Source organism: Pseudophryne corroboree, chromosome 6 (assembly GCF_028390025.1).
Source record: "Pseudophryne corroboree isolate aPseCor3 chromosome 6, aPseCor3.hap2, whole genome shotgun sequence".
NCBI classification, from domain to species: Eukaryota; Metazoa; Chordata; class Amphibia; order Anura; family Myobatrachidae; genus Pseudophryne; species Pseudophryne corroboree.
Genome location: NC_086449.1, coordinates 727,704,607 through 727,726,302, shown reverse-complemented (window position 1 = coordinate 727,726,302; position 21,696 = coordinate 727,704,607). Strand labels below are relative to the sequence as shown.

The window sequence follows — 21,696 nt, the reverse complement described above, 5'->3', positions numbered from 1 at the left end:
TATCCATATGGAAAATCAAATAGGGGCTTTTACATGACAAAGCCGTTAATTCTGACACACGCCTTGCCGAAGCCAAGGCCAAAAGCATGACCACTTTCCACGTGAGATATTTTAAATCCACGGTTTTGAGTGGCTCAAACCAATGTGACTTTAGGAAACCCAACACCACGTTGAGGTCCCACGGTGCCACTGGAGGCACAAAAGGAGGCTGAATATGCAGCACTCCCTTGACAAATGTCTGAACTTCAGGCAGTGAAGCCAGTTCTTTTTGGAAGAAAATCGACAGAGCCGAAATCTGGACCTTAATGGAACCCAGTTTTAGGCCCATAGTCACCCCTGACTGTAGGAAGTGCAGAAATCGACCTAGCTGGGATTCCTCCGTTGGGGCCTTCCTGGCCTCACACCACGCAACATATTTTCGCCATATGCGGTGATAATGTTGTACGGTTACATCTTTTCTAGCTTTAATAAGCGTAGGAATGACTTCCTCCGGAATACCCTTTTCTTTTAGGATCCGGTGTTCAACCGCCATGCCGTTAAACGCAGCCGCGGTAAGTCTTGTAAAACAGACAGGGCCCCTGCAGCAGCAGGTCCTGTCTGAGCGGCAGAGGCCATGGGTCCTCTGAGATTAATTCTTGAAGTTCCGGGTACCAAGACCTTCTTGGCCAATCTGGAACAATGAGAATAGTTCTTACTCCTCTTTTCTTTATTATCCTCAGTACCTTGGGTATGAGAGGAAGAGGAGGGAACACATAAACCGACCGGTACACCCACGGTGTCACTAGAGCGTCCACAGCTATCGCCTGAGGGTCTCTTGACCTGGCGCAATATTTTTCTAGCTTTTTGTTTAAGCGGGACGCCATCATGTCCACCTGTGGCTTTTCCCAACGGTTTACAATCAGTTGGAAGACTTCTGGATGAAGTCCCCACTCTCTCGGGTGGAGTTGTCCACTCCCGGAATGAACACTGCTGAAAGTGCTAACACGTGATTTTCCGCCCATCGGAGAATTTTTTGTGGCTTCTGCCATCGCCGTCCTGCTTCTTGTGCCGCCCTGTCGATTTACATGGGCGACTGCCGTGATGCTGTCTGACTGGATCAGAACCGGCTGGTTTTGAAGCAGGGGCTTTGCTTGACTTAGGGCATTGTAAATGGCCCTCAGTTCCAGAACATTTATGTGTAGGGAAGTCTCCTGACTTGACCAAAGTCCTTGGAAGTTTCTTCCCCGTGTGACTGCACCCCAGCCCCGAAGGCTGGCATCCGTGGTTACCAGGACCCAGTCCTGTATGCCGAATCTGCGGCCCTCTCTGAGATGAGCACTCTGCAGCCACCACAGCAGAGACACCCTGGTCCTTGGAGACAGGGTTATCAACCGATGCATTTGAAGATGCGATCCGGACCATTGGTACAACAGGTCCCACTGAAAGGTTCTGGCATGGAACCTGCCGAATGGAATCGCTTCGTAGGAAGCTACCATCTTTCCCAGGACTCGCGTGCAATGATGCACAGACACCTGTTTTGGTTTCAGGAGGCCTCTCACTAGAGATGACAGCTCCTTGGCTTTCTCCTCCGGGAGAAACATTTTTTTTTTTTTTCTGGACTGTGTCCAGAATCATCCCCAGGAACAGTAGACGTGTCGCCGGAACCAGCTGAGACTTTGGAATATTCAGAATCCAACCGTGCTGGTGTAGCACCTCCTGAGATAATGCTACGCCGACCAACAACTGCTCTCTGGACCTCGCCCTTATCAGGAGATCGTCCAAGTATGGGATAATTAAAACTCCCTTTTTCCGAAGGAGTATCATCATTTCGGCCATTACCTTGGTAAATACCCTCGGTGCCGTGGACAGGCCGAACGGCAACGTCTGGAATTGGTAATGACAATCCTGTACCACAAATCTGAGGTACTCCTGGTGAGGATGGTAAATGGGGACATGCAGGTAAGCATCCTTGATGTCCAGAGATACCATGTAATCTCCCTCTTCCAGGCTTGCAATAACCGCCCTGAGCGATTCCATCTTGAACTTGAATTTTCTTAAATATGTGTTCAAGGATTTCAAATTTAAAATGGGTCTCACCGAACCGTCCGGTTTCGGTACCACAAACATTGTGGAATAGTAACCCCGTCCTTGCTGAAGTAGGGGCACCTTGACTATCACCTCCTGGGAATACAGGTTGTGAATTGCCTCTAACACAGCCTCCCTTTCTGAAGGAGTCGTTGGTAAGGCAGATTTGAGGAAACGGCGGGGGGGGGATGTCTCGAATTCCAGCCTGTACCCCTGAGATACCACTTGAAGGATCCAGGGATCTACCTGTGAGCGAGCCCACTGATTGCTGAAGTTTTTGAGACGGCCCCCCACCGTACCTGGCTCCGCCTGCTGAGCCCCAGCGTCATGCGGCGGACTTAGCAGAAGAAGCGGGGGAGGACTTTTGTTCCTGGAAAGTGGCTGTATGCTGCAGCTTTTTCCCCCTACCTCTGCCTCTGGGCAGAAAGGACGCGCCTCTACCCCGTCTGCTCTTTTGGGGGCGAAAGGACTGCACCTGATAATACGGTGCTCTCTTTGGTTGTGAGGGGACATGTGGCAAAAATGCTGACTTCCCAGCTGTTGCTGTGGACTCTAAGTCTGAAAGACCATCCCCGAACAACTCCTCACCCTTATAAAGCAAAACTTCCATGTGCCTTTTAGAATCTGCATCACCTGTCCACTGCCGGGTCCATAACCCTCTCCTGGCACAAATGGACAGTGCACTTATTTTTGATGCCAGCCGGCAAATATCCCTCTGTGCATCTCTTATGTAAAAGACAGCGTCTTCATTATGCTCTACGTTTAGCAATATAGTGTCCCTGTCTAGGGTGTCAATGTTTTCTGACAGGGAGTCTGACCATGCAGCTGCAGCACTGCACATCCATGCTGAGGCAATAGCTGGTCTCAGTATAATACCAGTGTGTGTATATATAGCTTTCTGGATAGCCTCCTGCTTTCTGTCAGCAGGTTCCTTTAGGGCGGCCGTATCCTGGGACGGCAGTGCCACCTTTTTTGATAAGCGCGTAAGTGCTTTATCCACCCTAGGGGGTGTTTCCCAACGTGACCTATCCTCTGGCGGGAAAGGGTACGCCATTAGTAATTTTTTTATCGGGGGAAGCCTCAATCATATAACGAGTGGCCCTATTGGACATTACATTAGTCTCTTCGTCGTCGACACTGGTATCAGTATCCGTGTCGACATCTGTGTCTGCCATCTGAGGTAGCGGGCGTTTTAGAGCCCCTGATGACTTTTGAGACGTCTGGGCAGGCACGGGCTGAGAAGCCGGCTGCCCCGCATTTGGCATGTCGTCAAATTTTTTATGTAAGGAGTCGACACTTTCGCGTAATTCCTTCCACAAGTCCATCCACTCCGGTGTCTGCCCCGCAGGGGGTGACAACACATTTATAGGCACCTGCTCCTCCTCCACATAAGTCTCCTCATCAAACATGTCGACACAGCCGTACCGACACACCGCACACACACAGGGAATGCTCTGACAGAAGACAGGACCCCACCAAGCCCTTTGGGGAGACAGAGACAGAGTATGCCAGCACACACCAGAGCGCTATATAAATCAAGGATTAACTAAATTATATCCCCTTATAGCTGCTATATGTATATTGCGCCTAAATTTAGTGCCCCCCCTCTCTTTTTTACCCTTTTCTGTAGTGTAGACTGCAGGGGAGAGCCAGGGAGCTTCCTTCCAGCGGAGCTGTGAGGGAGAAATGGCGCCAGTGTGCTGAGGGAGATAGCCCCGCCCCTTTTTCGGCTGACTTTTCTCCCGCATTTTTATGGATTCTTGCAGGGGTATTTATCACATATATAGCCTCTGGGGCTATATATTGTGATATATTTGCCAGCCAAGGTGTATTTATTGCTTCTCAGGGCGCCCCCCCCCCCCCCCCCCCCCCAGCGCCCTGCACCCTCAGTGACCGGAGTGTGAAGTGTGTATGAGGAGCAATGGCGCACAGCTGCAGTGCTGTGCGCTACCTTGGTGAAGACTGATGTCTTCTGCCGCCGATTTTCCTGATTCTTCTTGCTTCTGGCTCTGTAAGGGGGCCGGCGGCGCAGCTCCGGGACCGAACACCAATGGCCGGTTCCATGCGGTCGATCCCTCTGGAGCTAATGGTGTCCAGTAGCCTAAGAAGCCCAAGCTACCACCAGTTAGGTAGGTTCGTTTCTTCTCCCCTTAGTCCCTCGCTGCAGTGAGTCTGTTGCCAGCAGATCTCACTGTAAAATAAAAAACCTAAAATATACTTTCTCTCTAGGAGCTCAGGAGAGCCCCTAGTGTGCATCCAGCTCAGCCGGGCACAGGATTCTAACTGAAGTCTGGAGGAGGGTCATAGTGGGAGGAGCCAGTGCACACCAGGTAGTCCTAAATCTTTCTTAGCTGTGCCCAGTCTCCTGCGGAGCCGCTATTCCCATGGTCCTTACGGAGTCCCCAGCATCCACTAGGACGTCAGAGAAACTAGTGTTTTCACGTGACCCAATTGGCACGATCACGGGTAATTGAATACCCCCCGAGTGTGCTAAGTGGAATGCATTTCCCTCAGTCTAGTCTAGCAAACATGTGGCCCTGCAATCAGCCCTTGTGGTGCCAGTTGCAGGTTCTTACCCAGTGATGCCAGATGTCACATAATCTTTCCCTAAGTAGTTGTAGCCGTATCGAATGAGGTCTTCACAGACATCCTTCACTTTGCTTCCACCAAAGGCTGTTCCGTAGTGAAATCTGCCATCCAGGACCCCGGCCTTTCCAGCCAAGAGTTCAATTAGCTTTCCAACCTGCGGAGAAAAGAGCTTAGGTCAGAAGGATTACAAAACAAATAGATTGATAGTCCATTGCATATAAATGAAAAGAAAATATAGCAGGAAAAAATGACTATCAGTACAAATATGATTTTATTTATTTTTTGAAATGTTTAGTTCCAATGTGTTAATGCACCCAGTATTGCAGGCATTGTGGTATTAAATCAGTTCAATAATGATCCCATAGAACTCAATCAGATAATTACTAAACATGTTGGCAAATATGAAGTGAAGCAGGCTTGATAACTCATGGAACCGGTATACATTCTACATACTTAAAGATATGAGTTGGCCACTCTGGTTGGAAGATGACCACTATAGACCTTTGTGCATGGTCATCTGCCAACCACAGACCCAGTGTTGTCTGAGGGTAAATAGAGTTTGATCGAAATTATTCTGTATTGCAGTTAATAGTGTAACCCATTTAAAAAAACAAATGTAGATTGGTGCTCAGACCTTCGTAAAAACACCCCTAAAAAAAAAAAAGCTCCCTTCACCCTTACTGCCCCGTCTCTATAAGCTTAAACCAAATCATTCTGAACTCCAATACCAGCCAGTATATCGAGAGTCACTGGAAGTTTAATTCACATACCTGCAAAATGATCACTTGCCCTCTAATTTGGGCAAAGATACCAATACCCAGGACAGCCATAGAGCAAGCGCTAATACTCAGGAGAACCAGTAGCCAGTTACTACAGATACCAATACCGAGGACAGCCATAGAGCAAGCGCTAATACTCAGGAGAACCAGTAGCCAGTTACTACAGATACCAATACCCAGGACACCCATACAGCAAGCGCTAATACCCAAGAGAACCAGTAGCCAGTTACTACAGATACCAATACCCAGGACAGCCATTCAGCAAGCGCTAATACTCAGGAGAACCAGTAGCCAGTTACTAGATACCAATACCCAGGACACCCATACAGCAAGCGCTAATACCCAGGAGAACCAGTAGCCAGTTACTACAGATACCAATACCCAGGACAGCCATAGAGCAAGCGCTAATACCCATGAGAACCAGTAGCCAGTTACTACAGATACCAATACCCAGGACAGCCATAGAGCAAGCGCTAATACTCAGGAGAACCAGTAGCCAGTTACTAAAGATACCAATACCCAGGACAGCCATACAGCAAGCGCTAATACCCAGGAGAACCAGTAGCCAGTTACTACAGATACCAATACCCAGGACAGCCATACAGCAAGCGCTAATACCCAGGAGAACCAGTAGCCAGTTACTAAAGATACCAATATCCAGGACAGCCATAGAGCAAGCGCTAATACTCAGGAGAACCAGTAGCCAGTTACTACAGATACCAATACCCAGGACAGCCATACAGCAAGCGCTAATACCCAGGAGAACCAGTAGCCAGTTACTACAGATACCAATATCCAGGACAGCCATACAGCAAGCGCTAATACCCAGTAGCCAGTTACTACAGATACCAATACCCAGGACAGCCATACAGCAAGCGCTAATACCCAGGAGAACCAGTAGCCAGTTACTACAGATACCAATACCCAGGACAGCCATACAGCAAGCGCTAATACCCAGGAGAACCAATAGCCAGTTACTAAAGATACCAATACCCAGGACAGCCATACAGCAAGCGCTAATACCCATGAGAACCAGTAGCCAGTTACTACAGATACCAATACCCAGGACAGCCATACAGCAAGCGCAAATACCCAGGAGAACCAGTAGCCAGTTACTACAGATACCAATACCCAGGACAGCCATACAGCAAGCGCTAATACCCAGGAGAACCAGTAGCCAGTTACTAAAGATACCAATACCCAGGACAGCCATACAGCAAGCGCAAATACCCAGGAGAACCAGTAGCCAGTTACTACAGATACCAATACCCAGGACAGCCATACAGCAAGCGCTAATACCCAGGAGAACCAGTAGCCAGTTACTACAGATACCAATACCCAGGACAGCCATACAGCAAGCGCTAATACCCAGGAGAACCAGTAGCCAGTTACTACAGATACCAATACCCAGGACAGCCATACTGCAAGCGCTAATACCCAGGAGAACAAGTAGCCAGTTACCAATATTTAAAAGTGACACCCAGGGATGCTCTGTTGTAGAGCTAATATTTAACTATAATACCAATAAAAGGTATATTTGTTATACTTTGTAATAACGTCATTAGTTTCCATGTTAATTGCTCTACTACATGAAATATTAAGTTCTAAAAGTCCAAGTATAAGAAAAGTCCATAACTGCATAAAATATACAGAATTAGAGGAAATATACAGTGGAGTAGGTAAATATTTAAAAACAGGAACATTTCCAGTGACAAATCCTTAAAATCTGGAACTGTCCCTACAAATTAGGGACAGTATTATTATCATCCTTTATTTGTATGGCCCCACAAGGGATTAACAAAGTACATAAATAAGTAAAACAAGAAAACAACTTACAGTACAAGACAATTTAGGACAAGGACATTGCAAAGGGGGCGTGGCTTTGCAGGAAGGGGCATGGCCAAGCTTCTGACACCCGTTTTCGTCACTCCGGGGGTCCAAGAGATGCGGCCTGCCTCCGGAGACTGGTGTGCCTGCTTCTACATGGTGATAGGAGCCGGATTGCTGCAGGTAATATTACAGTGCAGCACCCGGCTCCTGTCACTGAGCAGGAGATGGCACTTTGGTGTCACCCGAGTGCGGTCCACACCTGTCATACCCTCCCATGTGACGCCAGTGGGACAGGACACTGAAATAATCATCATGGTGGCAGAACCTGAGGGATAGGTGCCATTGTAGGGAGTATGGAGTAGAAAATAATCTAAGACAGGGAAAAGCACGAGGGAAAAGGGTCCTGCTCGTGAGAGCTTTCATTCTGAAGGGGAGGGGCAGTCAGACAGGGGTGACACAGATGGGGTAGAAGTGACCATAGAACAGAGGGTTAGGGTGAAAGATGGCTGTGTTAAGTAATTTAAGTAACTGTTACATAAGTAACAGAAAGTAACTTATGCCAGTAGAAAGCCCTAACATTCAAAGCAACAAGTGTTTGTCAGTCATGCTGTACCATACACTAAGCAACACTGTTTCAGCTTGACAGTTATCTCATAATAATTGCTATCAGTTAGGAGACCACCAAAATCTTTTACACCGTGACAAATGAAATTGCTCTGGATTAGTTCTAAACTTTCTAGCAGTGAATTTAAATCACTCCCTGATCTCAAGGTCTCTAGAGCCGGCGTTAAAAGCAGCTGGAGGTTTATTAGTTTCACTTCTATATAAAACACTATTAACAGGATTCACCTCTTAGATATAGAAAGCCCCAAATGGGCTTCAAATGCTCATAATTCAGGCTCTGATCTTCAATCTCAGATAGACCTTGTTAGAAGTTGCCCGTATTCCTAAAACTTGGAAAATATATATGTAATGATCACATCTTCAAAACTTCAGAATCTTCTCATTTAATAAGGATTTGTGTACCAGAAAAGAGTCTCATTGGGACACGTTAGTACTGCTTCTGTAAAAACATGGGTAAATAAGTGAAGGATAGTGCAGTCTTTTTAAAGGGGAGGGCATCATTTAGAACAGAAGCAGGCAACCCTTCGGCAGTAGTGCCACTCAACAATGTTTTGAGTGGGACTCAAAGGGTCAGTCTCTTTCCTACTAGGCATGCTCCTCTTCTTCTCTTTCATCTCTTTCCTTCACAGAGGGTACCCCCTCCAAACAGGAGAACCCAAGCATGGCATGCATACCCAAAGAAGCTTGGGCCTCTGGTGAATAAACCACAGTGAGGCCCGCTTAGTCGGAAAACAGTACAAAATTCTGAAGCATATCTTCATTTCCAGACTGCAAATGATCAACCTAACCTGAGCAAACTAGCTTCAAAAATGGAAGCCACTAACATATTTAGTATCAATCTACTATTATAACTGTTTTTGGCCTATAAGGTTTTATGTCTGGCACTAAAATAAAAAAAAATGTTGCATAACCCTGATTTTGAAGATTCTTCTAGTTTGCAATAGTGGGAAAGAATGGAGCGATCCAGTGAGAGCAATGTACATTGTGCTGCTGGCATGCCCATCCTTCATCATGTTCAATACCTTAAAAGGAAGGTTTTTTATTCTATAGTGATTTGCAAAACATTCAAATCTGTTTTGGCATTGAACACAGCAATGGTTAGTGTGGGAGGGAAAGGTCATACTGCAATAAGTTTGCCCACAAGGTGAACATGTAGAGGCCTGGTGGAAAAATACCAGGAGATGGAATACACAAGGGTCAAAACTAGAAGCAACAGTCAAGGAAAGTGGTCTTTAGTCAGGTGGATCCTTAAACCATTAACTTTCAATTAATTAGGCGGTGTTTTACTTTTTCTTTTTTAAATCAAGTAATTTTTGTCTTGAATTTTAAATAAGTGAACATACAAAGCAAAACACGTCAATTGAGAAAACAAAAAAAACAGGAGACAGAATTATGAAGTCACATATGCAGCTACATATAGCTCGTGCAAAGTGTTGAGAACTAAGGGGGTGATTCAGACCTGATCGTAGATGTGCTAAATTTAGCACATCTATGATAAGCTTCCCTGACATGCGGGGGGCCGCCCAGCACAGGGCTAGTCCGCCCCGCATGTCAGGCCCTACCCCGTCGTACAAGTACAAAAGCACCGCACAGCGGTGATGCTTTTGTACTGTAGGAGTAGCTCCCAGCCAGCGCAGCTCCAGCGCGCTGGCTGGGAGCTACTCATCGCTGCCCGAGTTGCAGCGGCTGCGTGTCATGTCACGCAGCCTCCGCGGCCTGTCCCCCCAGCGGTCTGAGCACGCTTGCGTTGCCCAGACCACGCACCCTAAACGATGGCCAAACGCCGCCGGCCCGCCCCCTCCCGCCTCTGCCTGTCAATCAGGCAGAGGCAATCACAGGGCTAAGACAGCCGTCGGCTGTCTGCCATGCGCCGGTGCACTGCGGCGCAGGCGCGCTTCAGACTTGATCACTGCTGTGTGAACACGCACAGCAGCAATCAGGTCTGAATTAGCCCCTAAATCCCCAAATGTTAAAAGGAAGTGGCTGGGTAACAATTTGGGTATAAAAATAGCATCGAACAATAATACAGGTAACTCAAGTAAGGGTAATAACAGAGAGGAAATAAGGTCCACACCAATCCTCAGCTCCGCCAGGGGTAATGAAAGTGTGAGAACTCCCATGCACCACCACATGGAGATGAGACGGGAAGAGTATAGAATATTGAAGTTGTCTACGCTTGACTGGGAGGAACTATTATCGGCTCAAGAGCAAAAATCACGAAACACTGTCACTGAGTGACTTTCCAATTTGAGGGGACAGTGTAGCCAGACCTATCTTTATAGTGAAGCATACAAGCTATGATGGTCCTCGGCAGGACGAGGGCATGTGGAACGAATGAGCCCATTCGACAGAGAAATCTAGAGAGAAGGCCTCCCTGCAACACAGTTGCACTAGCCAATTTTCAAGAAACGACTCTGGAGTGGATGCCTCAGGAGTTCCAGGTTAGATCCAGCGTTAGAGGTATTACGCTATTTCCCCATATTATACAATAACGTTACAAAAGTCCCCTAAAAATGGACAACAGTATAGACAAATTCACCAAAGAAGACCATGTGCAATAGGAGGAAGCACACCACCGATGGGATGAGATAACAGGGAAGCACTGACCTGGTGGGCACACTCCACAAAGGCATTCCAAAGGGTAGTAGGAGTCGATACAATAGAAAGCAGGCAACAGCAGGAGTAAAACTACAGGTCCCAGCCAGCAGGTGCAAGGTAGCAGCTATAGCACGGATAAACAGCAGGTGATGGCAGTGGGAGTCACAGCAGTGAAGCAGCAAGAGAGGGGAAGTAAACAATCACAGCCAGATGCACCACAAGTGTCAGAATGCCAACTGCAGTTGGTGGGACAAGAATTCAAGATGACCACTGTCACTGCATAATGACAGGAGCGCAAAGCAGAGCCCAGGAAAAAGGGAGACAGCCAGGGTGGATAAATGTGGTGCCGTCCAGGAGACCACCACTTGCGGAGAACTGCTTCACAGCAGCCATTGAGAAGAGATTCTGTTCCTTGACATTTGACAAGAGAGATTACAGTTCACGACCAGACAGTCAGATTATGTATACTCTACCTATGCACTGCACGTTCAGAAACTTACTGCACACCCCTCATACCTTTAAAGTCAATTAGTAAATAAAATATAGTGAAACCGTAACTAAAGGCCAATGGAGGTAATTCTGAGTTGATCGCAGCAGGAATTTTTTTAGCAGTTGGGCAAAACCATCTGCACTGCAGGGTAGGCAGATATAACATGTGCAGAGAGAGTTAGATTTGGGTGGGGTGTGTTCAATCTGCAATCTAATTTGCAGTGTAAAAATAAAGCAGCCAGTATTTACCCTGCACAGAAATAAAATAACCCACCCAAATCTAACTCTCTCTGCACATGTTACATCTGCCTCCCCTGCAGTGCACATGGTTTTGCCCAACTGCAAAAAAATTTCCTGCTGCGATCAACTCAGAATTACCACCAATATCTTTACACTGAATGTGGCTGGGTACATCATTTAGAAATGACAACCAAAAATTGTAAAATATAAACAGTCACAGGATAAACAGAAAAAGTAACTAACCGTCATACGAGATGGAAAGCCATGAGGATTCATGACAATATCAGGGCAGATGCCAGTGTCACAAAATGGCATATCTTCTTGTGGAACAATTAAACCACACACACCTGATGGAGAAGAAACAAAGTTAAATGTTTAAAACATCTGAACAGTTACTTCCCTCTCATACCAAACATTTGTTCAAACCCTTGGACAAAAAAACAACAACAAATAAAATCAACTATTCACTATATATTCTCGTATACTTCAAAACACAGCTTATTCAGAATATGTACAAGAAATTCTCTGAGAAAGCACAACTCATTAGCCAATGTGTAACTTTCTTACAACTCCGTGATTCTATAACAACTAGATAAATAAATAAAAGAGAAATATAAAAAATAAAATGTAGCCTACCCATAAAATAGGTGGTAACATGGAAGAAGCAGTTGTGCACAGTTCCATAGTCACAGACTTGGAATATCATTTTTCTTGCTATTAAATGGGTCTACTAATGTACAAAATGTAAAGTAGCCATTATCATTAATGACCAACGGTATCAGTCCCCGGTAAGTATCCACAGCTTTGAACATTGGTTATTAAATAAAAATCATATATGGTAAATAGCAAAGGGAATAGCAAAGACCTTCTGGACTACATGAAGGCATTCTAAATATTGCTATTTGCTTAAACCAACTGTCAGCGTCGTTAAACAAACCAATTAGAAAAATTAGAATTCAGTCTTGGAAGACATTGAGACAGATGTATTAAGCCTGGAGAAGTGATAAAGCAGTGATAAGTGCAAGGTGATAACGCACCAGCCAATCAGCTTCAATATGTACAGCTAGAAGCTGATTGGCTGGTGCATTATCACCTTGCACTTATTACTGCTTTATCACTTCTCCAGGCTTAATACATCTGATTCCAGTACTGGTATTTAATCTATTATATGCTGCAAGATAGACAATTGCTAGACAGTGGCTCAAAGTCAAATTGCCCTTAACAACGGTTCAAAACAAACTTCACTATATTATGGTCAATAAAAAATGAATGGAGATGATGCTAGATAAAACACCCAGAGTTTGTAAACATGAGACCACTGGATCAAGCCTTCTTCTTTTGATTCTTCATTATTTTGAAAACTGTATGTTGGTGTTTTTCATAAGACACCTCAGTACAAAATAAGTACTATATCCTATTATCACAACGCTATGCACAGAACACAGACTGTATGATTACACTGTGTCAACTGAACTACTTGTTATATGTAGTCGTAACTCTGGCTCAATAATTTCCATTCCCTTACGCAACCATTTTTTTAATTTAATATATATTTGAATTTGTAAAGTCAATAACTTTTTATTTATATAGGTTTGATCATGTAATAGTGTTAATTATAAAAAAATCTAGAAAAAGCTACCTCCAAAAATGTTCCCAAACTGGAGAACGGCATTGGAGAACATCCCACTCACTTCCTTGACGACAAATTCACTCTCTCTAGTGAAACTCTTTATTTTTCCAATCTTATTTAAAATCACTCATCTCCTTCCATTACCCAAAACCCAGCAGCACCTTCACCATAGTCAGTTTCCGTCTCTTCCCTCCCATTTTTCCTCCCAAGTTCTTTATGATCGGTCAGGACATTTCTATGCAGAATGCTTCTTCTCCTCCCCTACCACTTTAAAGCTGGCCAAGTCACTCTTTCCTCCTTCCCCCCCCCCCAACACTAAGAGCAAATTCTGTCCCTCCTCTCATCCTCCTCTGCATCCCCTGCTAACCCCATTCCCTCCCAACTTCACCGCTTTCTCTCTACTAACCGTCTCCTCCTACAATAGACATGCCTTTATCTGTACTGGTTTAAAAATGTTTATTTTATTTATTTATTCTGTTTTTACTAAATATTCGGAATGTGTACAAACAATAAATACAACTCACTCAGTATCCAGAGTTTAGAAAACAACATGGTAATATGTCAGCAGAGATGCCACAAGAAATGTAGAAAAGCATGTAGCATGCATGGTGTAAAGTTATGAACAGCATAAAGTTTAATGAAACAACCAAAAAAGAGAAGAACAAGAAAGAAGGTAGGGAAAGAGAAGGTGGGAGAAAAAGGGAATGGAGTGAAGAGGAGATCAGCATCCATGGAATGTATTATCCTCTGGCTAAAGTTACTGTAGTAGGGAACAATAAGTAGGCAAGTTGTAAAGGACTAGGAACTCAGGTAACATATCCAGTGGGATCGCAGACATATAGGACTTGTAATCAGCCAAGTCCTTATATTCAAGCCACAGACACCAGGTACTGGTGAAATCAGATAGCTTATCTGTCGAGGAAACTAGATTATCTTCCATGGACATAAACTACTCGATCTTGAGGTACCACTCTGCACGAGGGAGGTACAGGAGTATTCTAAAGTACAAGAGTAACTGAGCAAGCTGCGTTACCATTGGGACGAAGTAGTGATTATTTTTATTGTGCATGGTAAACCGCTGTTGAAGAGTGGTTAAGTAGACAAAAAGTATGGTCTTTAGGGAAGGATATGGTTAAGAATTGCTGGGAGATGGTAATAATGTCTATCCAGAAATTAGCTAAACAAGGGCAGTCCCACCAGACATGAAGTAGTGTACCTAAAGCAGAGGAGAATCCTCCAACAAGAGCCAAAGACAGCATGGTGTGGAGCAAAGAGGGGTGTCTATACCATCACATTAAAATCTTGTACTGTGTCTCTTTCACAGTGAAACAAACATAGCTAAAGTGGGCCTTAAGAAATATAGACTCTTTCCCAAGCTTTGGTGTATGCTGGGATGGAGGCAGAATGGTCCTAATAGCAATTTATAGAGGGCAGGCACTATGTGGGAAGTGTATTGGGTAGAGATGCTAAGTGTCTCAAAGGGAGTATGGTCCCTCCCAGCCATGGCTATCCTATTAGCTGTGGCAAGAAAACATCTAACCTGCAAAAACTTCCAGAAGTCGGGTTGGGAGATAGCCCACTTGTCTCGAAACTCAGAGAACTCTTTAATACTTGAAGCAGTCACCAGCAGGCCGACCCTAAAGAGACCTGCAGAGGTCCAATTCGGAACATGGGCAGGATGTACGGCTGGTGGGAACCAGGGTTAGCTAGGAAGGAGCTCAGAGGGCCAAAAACAGATAATTTATCAGGAAGGAGCTTTAGGACTTTCCAAATGGAAAGCGTGGGAGATATCATTGGATGGGGAGGATCATTTTGGGAAACAAGGGCAACCACGGTACAATTTCAGCATGTTGTTTCAGGCAGTGACCATCTAAAGCAACCCACTCCTTTTTGTTCCTAGTTCTGGTTCATTCCAGGACTCTATTAAGGTGTATGGCATGGTAATATCATTTAATGTCCAGGAATTGAAGGACACCCATCTGTTTCAGTTGTGATAATACTTCACATCTGATTCTAGGAAAGCTGCTATAAGTGCCAACTACTGTAATCTGAGCCAATAGAAGAGGGAAGAGATGCGAAATTTGTTTGAAATAGTTGCAATAGGTTTCTAGTTAGCTTTATCTCTAAATATGTAATATGGGAAGTGCCAGGTGAATGACGGTGGCAGGTGAATGGGAAGGCATGTTGGAGACTGGATACTCTGAAAGGAGGGGTAGAGATGTTAATTGCCCTAGACTAATAGAAAAGAATCTCAAAGTTTGACAAAGGCCCACATTTCTTAAACTCCAGCATTAAGTGCAGGAGGGAGGTAACAGGTTAGGAGATGGTGGCAATCAAATGGTCAGCAAATAAAGCTTGTTTATATTCCTCGCTTCCAACATGAGAAGTGAGAAATGAGAAGGTTGGCCCTGATTGTCCTCACCAGAGCCTCTATACAGTTAATGAAAATCAGTGGAGATAAAGGTCAGCCCTGTCGAGTGTCATTTGTTATAAGGAAGGAATCTCACAGGGTACCGTTGACTCGAACTGTGGCCGATGGGGCTGTATAAAGTGCCAGGATTTTATGGATATGGATATAAATCCCAGGTGACAGAGAACACACCTCATAAAAATCCCACTGATCCTGACAAAAGAAGATGGTGGGCACTGTAACCTGAGAGGCCAACTAGATCAGACTGAGGACCTTAATCAAGCTGTCACAAGATTCACGGCCTCTCACAAAACCCATCTGATCATTACAGATTCATTTTGGAAAGGGTGGGATTAGCCATCATTTTGGCATATACAGTAATTTAAGGTCAACACTGAGGAGTGAGATAAGTCTGTAGCTCGGACACAGGGAAGGGTCCTTACCAGGTTTGGGGATGACTGAGATGTGGGCAATTAAAGACTGTTCGGTCTAAAAATTTTTACTCCCTCTCTATCCTCCCCTTTATTTCTAAACTCTTGGAACAACTTGTCTTTCAATGTCTGTTCACCTTTCTTTCCTCCCACTTTCCCTCAACCCTCTTGATTGTGGCTTTCACTCTCTTAATTTTTTTAATTTTCATCCTCCTGGAGCTATCAGCTGCTTGCAACACAATTATCCATCCACATCTGCTATCAATGTCCACACTGTTGTGCTCTGTGACACAGTCCTCTTATGGCTGTCCTCCTACCATTCATTTAAACCATTACTTCACTATCTCCACTTCCCACCATCACTTCCTGTTGGTGACCCCCAAGACTCCGTATTTGGACTCATTTTTTTTTCACTCTATACCTCAACCCTTGATGAGTTCATCAGCACCTGATAATTAAAGTTTACCTACTCTGATCACATTCCCTCCCTTATGTTTTCCTCATTCACCTGCAAGTTATACTCACCACCTCACTTAAAGATTAAACTTTTATGTGCAGAGCCCTCCCCCCACTAGTTCTAACCCTGCATTATACTAGTCTCCAGTGGGCTTACACTGACAACTATGGTGGCCAATCCTGGGATCGGGATCGGCGGGATCCCGGGATTTAGGGACAAAAATGGCCGGGATTCAATCCTGGGATTGGAAGCTCCAATCCCGGGGATTGAGGGACCAGCGTTGAGCGTCCACAGGACGCTCAGACACTGCCCGGCTTCCTCCTTCCGGCTCCCCAGTGCAGCGTGAGAGCCACTGCCAGCAGCGATCAGAGGAAGTTTCCCTCCCGCCCACCCCGCACATATAACTTACCATATAACGGGGGCGGGCGGGAGGGAAACTTCCTCTGATCGCTGCTGGCAGCGGCTGACAGCGTAGCGTAACCTCCCCGGGGTGAGGCGAGGGGGCGGCCACCTAGCTAAAAGCCAATCCCGGGTATCCCGGGATTGCCTATTTTTCAATCCCGATACCCGGGAATGAAAAAATGGCCCGGGATTGGCTTCCCTACTGACAACCAGCAACTCTGATCCTTTCTGACTGCCATTCAAATTTACTGGGTTATTGAGTGTTACTATCTGTCACTTACTTGTTTGTTATCTTACGGTTTTATTTTTACAATAAATACGGACTGTTTTATTATTTTTATGTACAGTATGTATGTATGTATGTATGTATGTATGTATGTATAATTGTCATTTCTCTATGGCGCTACAGACCCTTGGTCGCTCCACACTGCATCATTTTCAAAGAAATTTTAAATGCCAAGATTTAAAGATATGCTAAGATATAAATTTATTATAATTGACAATGCTCAACCTTGACCTTGCACGGGGAATATTTATATGCCAAGGTGTGCGCTAATGTAGTTTTACTGATATGTCACAGCCATTTAGTAAGACACCTGGTTGTGAAGAATAATTCAGACTTACCCCAAAGTTGCAGACTACTAGAGAAAGTGAAGTTTAAGAACACTCCCAGTTGAAACTACAAATCAAGGCAATTAACTAATATTTTTTTCAAATGAAAAATTATTATTCCATAAAACGAAGCATCACAAAAAGAAACAACTACCCCACTCTTTTAATGGTATGAAAACTGTAAACAAAGTATCTTGTTTTGAATACAATGCACCAATTTTGCACCAGTTAAAAAAAGTCAAAACAGTCCTTAACAGTATCTTGAATTTTACTATGAATTTATAAATTTATTGTTAAACTTTACTGTTAGTTTTCTTAGATGACAAGATTGTAAATTATTTTATGTCTATTGTAATCTCTGAAAACAATTAAAACAATATTATGGTTACAAATTTATTAGAGCTTTTCATGTGCTCATGGTCTGGGGTGTAATGGTATGTGGACTAAAAGATCAAACGCAGCAAAAAACGCCTATCACAAGCAAATATACTGGCATTAAAATTTGAATTACCAATCAATAAAAAGAACAGAATTAGGCAGGCAGGAGGTTGCCGTTACTGTTGTGCCTAGGTGCACCCTCACCCCTAAATCTGCCTATGTACACCCACACCCCTATGGTTACATTTTATTATGCGCCCATGAATACAAACAGTGGTGGAACTACTGCCCCTGATTGGGGTGGGGTCATATTGCAGATCAAATGTGAGGGGTGCCAGCAATACCCATCCACCCTCCCAAGGAACCCAACTCTTTTGTACTGAGCAGATAAAGAGGGAGCAGGGGAACCCCATTTGAGGTACGGTCTGGAACTGCTAGGATCTCTTTAACTTTTGCAATACTGTGTTTCTCCCAAGCATACATATCTCCTTTCTTCACAGGCAAAAAAAAAAACATCTTCATGCTTATATATCTGATGTTACCATCTCTCTCTGTCTACACTTTTCACACCCCAAGAAAGTTTGTCTGCAACTGTCTGTTATCTGTCTTCAAAGCAAAACCCCCTCTGTTAATTAGCTGAACATCCTGATGAACACACCTCCCCCTTGTGCCTGCTGATTTAGTGTGTAGTATTTAAGAGCAATATCATCAAGGCCTGCAGTCAGGACTTGGCCTGCATGCATGTGTGAAGTATGCATTTGTTAAGGATGTATTTTAAGGATGACATTAGAACTGAGGTTTTAACTGGATTTGGATCACTCTAGAATCTCTAAACTAGTTCCACAAACACTGCATCTCAGGATCATTATGTGGCCTCTCTTCACTTCCGTCATGAGAACACCAGGACCAATGCCTACTACCCCTCCGTCTGAGAACATCGTGACTGTACCCGGGCCTACCCCTCAAGCTGAGCAGGGAACTGAGGATGTGAGCACCAGGACCAAGACCAGCAGGGTCATTTCCATTGGACATTAGTGTGCTCCCCACATTCTCACACCCACCCACACTGCGCCCATGAGACCAGGACATTTATAATTTTATTTTACTTCCACCCCTCTGTGTGCTATTCCTGTAATGTGTACCTCCACTGATTGCACACCCTGCCAGCAGGAATCTATGCACTGCACCCCAGATGGTTGTCTCAGATGGCTCCACCGTTGGCAGGATGTTCCTCACGTGGATCTTTCCATACATGGTATATCATATTACTACAAAAGTGTACGTTTTACCATATATGCACTAGGCCCTTGTATGGCTTGCCTCCCACAGTGTAACCTTCGTAGTGCTCCCAACATGGCTGCCTCCTCTGGTACTCTTGCGGATGGGATGAAAAATACATGGACCTGACTGTTTTGTTGGGACTCTACTTTTAGTGTTAGGATGCTGCAATCACCCCATTTTGTGTCATCTCTTCTAGGGGTAGACTATTCCACCCAGGTTAATCCTACGTAGTGCGCCCAAGATGGCCACCTCACCTGGTACGCTGTGAGGGTGGAATACACAACCCGTGGAAGTTATTACCCAAAATGCCTACACCAATCCTGCATTATACTTACCCTGCGCTCTAGAGTTTCTTTTTTTTTAATGCCTCCGTGGCTTGTTTATTGCTGTATTACTTAATCTTCTGTATTATGTGCATTGTTTTTTTATGTCTGTAAAGCACCTTGATGGAGAAAGAGCACTATATCAATAAAATTATTATTATTATTATTATAATTATTATTAGATACTATTTACATGGCAGCACATACATTGTAATAAAAACAGTGAATTCCTTAAATAAGGAACTTGTTATTCTTTTTGTTCGTTTAAGTCCATTTACATTTTAAGATATTTCTTTCAATAGAACATCACTTTCAGTGAACAATTTATCCCAATTTTATTAGTTGTCCTAAGTTATTTATTTTATTAGATTTATTATGCATTGTGGAACAAAATTTATATAGCAAAATTAAATAAAAACTAAGGTTTTATTGTAACATCCCCATAAAAGTACTCTGTCTTATGGAAGAACAGGCACAGATAACGAAAAGCTTTAATTTGCATCAAATGCATTTATAGGGCAATATATTATATGTACCCCAAGTAAAACTATATTTAAGACAAATAAAACCAGTTTAAGGAATAAAGCATTTTCTACTATATAACATACAGCAGCAGCCTAATCAAATATCATCTATTGTTGTCTATCACTTAAAAGATTTAAAAACAGCAGACAGAACATTACACGTGTTTCTTCTGTATTATATTGCAGCCTTGTTTAAAACAAACACTACGAACCAGAACTTAAGCTCAAGGTAACATTGAATGCGCCAATTCCTGAGAACCCCTTTTATGTGCCAAAGCGGTTCCCATAGCAGACAGTCGCTGTGTTGTTTGTTTTGTGTGAAAGTGAGTGATAAAAGAACCATGAAATCGACACAGAAAAGCAAAACAGTAGAAAGAAGTGGGGACTCTCCATCATAGCGGCTCCTACCCTCTGCTGACTCGTGTAACAATGGGATCTACACATCCATCCGCAGATCTAACACAGCTGTGCATTTCATTAGATCAAGAGGCCGAGTGACACAAGTAAATAATTAACTTATTCTGCTCCGCTGACTGTGCCTGTAAGACCAGTCATAGCTGACAGATTTTAATACAAGATTACACAAAGGGGGCATAATGAGCTTAGAATAAGTTATAGTTTGAAGGTAATGAATACTTAGAAGGGTAATATTAAAATTAAGAGCTTTTAATGCCCGAACTGAAAACATCTAAAATAGAAAAATCTACGACAACAGAGCAGTTCACAAAATTAAACTTTCCATCAGTAATGACAAAAATTTTAAGTACATTAAATAACAATAAAAAATAATTAATTGTACTACCACAAAACCCCATAACACTACTACAAACTATTTGTAAATAAGACCACAATTTTTTTTGTTTATTTTTTTTTTACCAAGAACACATCTGATATTTTGAATTCAGATTGAAATAGTGCATTTGACAAATCAAAATGCTCTTCATACTTTAGTTTACAATAAAAAACAAATACAATAGTTTAACAATTTTGTGAATGATCAAAAACAGAAAATTATTTAAAAAATAAATAAAAATAAATAAATTAAATGCATTAGTTTTTATATGTTGTTTTAAGTCCCTTCTCCTTAAACTATTGACATATAAAGGGAAATTAAATTATTTGAGTAACTATTAGACATGTATTGTATTTGTGTTTATGGCAGAAAAATGATCATACATTAGTTTTTATCGCAAAATGACAATAAAATGAAAAATTCTAGTTCAAGTTGGTCAAGCAGTAGTAAGGTTACAAAATGCTTTATTAATAATTATATGGTGCCATTATAATCTTTATCACTCTATAGCATGAGTTGCAAATATTGGGGAACAAACAAAAAAGTACCAATAACGAGAAAACATTAACACGTATAATGCAGAAATTTACGAATCTAGAAAAAAAATTACAAGGAACATTACAATTACAAGAAAAGCAGGGACAACATTTTTTAGTAGCTTTCGATTCAAACATGAGTTTAGGGTGAGGAGAGACAATGCATTTGGGTATACGGCTTTCACAGAAGCCTCTAAAGAGACTGAGGCTACTACATTTGCATAGTGGTAAGCACACAAAGACCTGATTAATTGAAAACCTCACAATGCTCCTACCCTATTATAAGGCAACTACAGGAACTTGACAAAACACACACAGCAAAAAACAAAACAAAAAAAAAACCCCAAAAAGCCTTTGGCGTAACAATGTGTACTTAGTTTAGAAGTGTCAGAAAACACAACTGTAATTTTATTCTGTGCCATAAAACGAGGAAAGTGAGAGAGCCTCTAAAGAATGTGTTGTGAGGTCATTGGGTCAGCTTCATGGGCTCAGGGTGAGCTAAATATTTGCTTACCTTTAAATGAGCATTTAATACGGAATTCATAGATAGAACAGCAGCTAAAACCCTAAGCAATTAAAAGAAGCCTCATCGCTCCTTTTTTTGAGACTTGCCAATTATTCTGTCATTTGAAATGAGTATTTACAGAAGGAACATCTTATTTATGAGAGAACCACATAAACGCAGTTTGCTTTTTCCAAGCTGTTA

At 43.2% G+C, this 21,696-nt stretch overlaps 1 protein-coding gene across 1 annotated transcript in view; it reads right to left on the bottom strand.

Annotated features, from left to right (window-relative positions):
• POLR3B (RNA polymerase III subunit B) overlaps positions 1-21,696 on the bottom strand; it is a 345,554-nt gene that overhangs the window by 17,741 nt on the left and 306,117 nt on the right. The window contains exons 24-25 of the mRNA XM_063928431.1: positions 11,457-11,560; positions 4,641-4,807 (exon numbers count right to left, since the gene is read on the bottom strand). Of these exons, the coding sequence (XP_063784501.1) occupies positions 4,641-4,807; positions 11,457-11,560 (271 nt within the window). The remainder of the gene's footprint in view (positions 1-4,640; positions 4,808-11,456; positions 11,561-21,696) is intronic.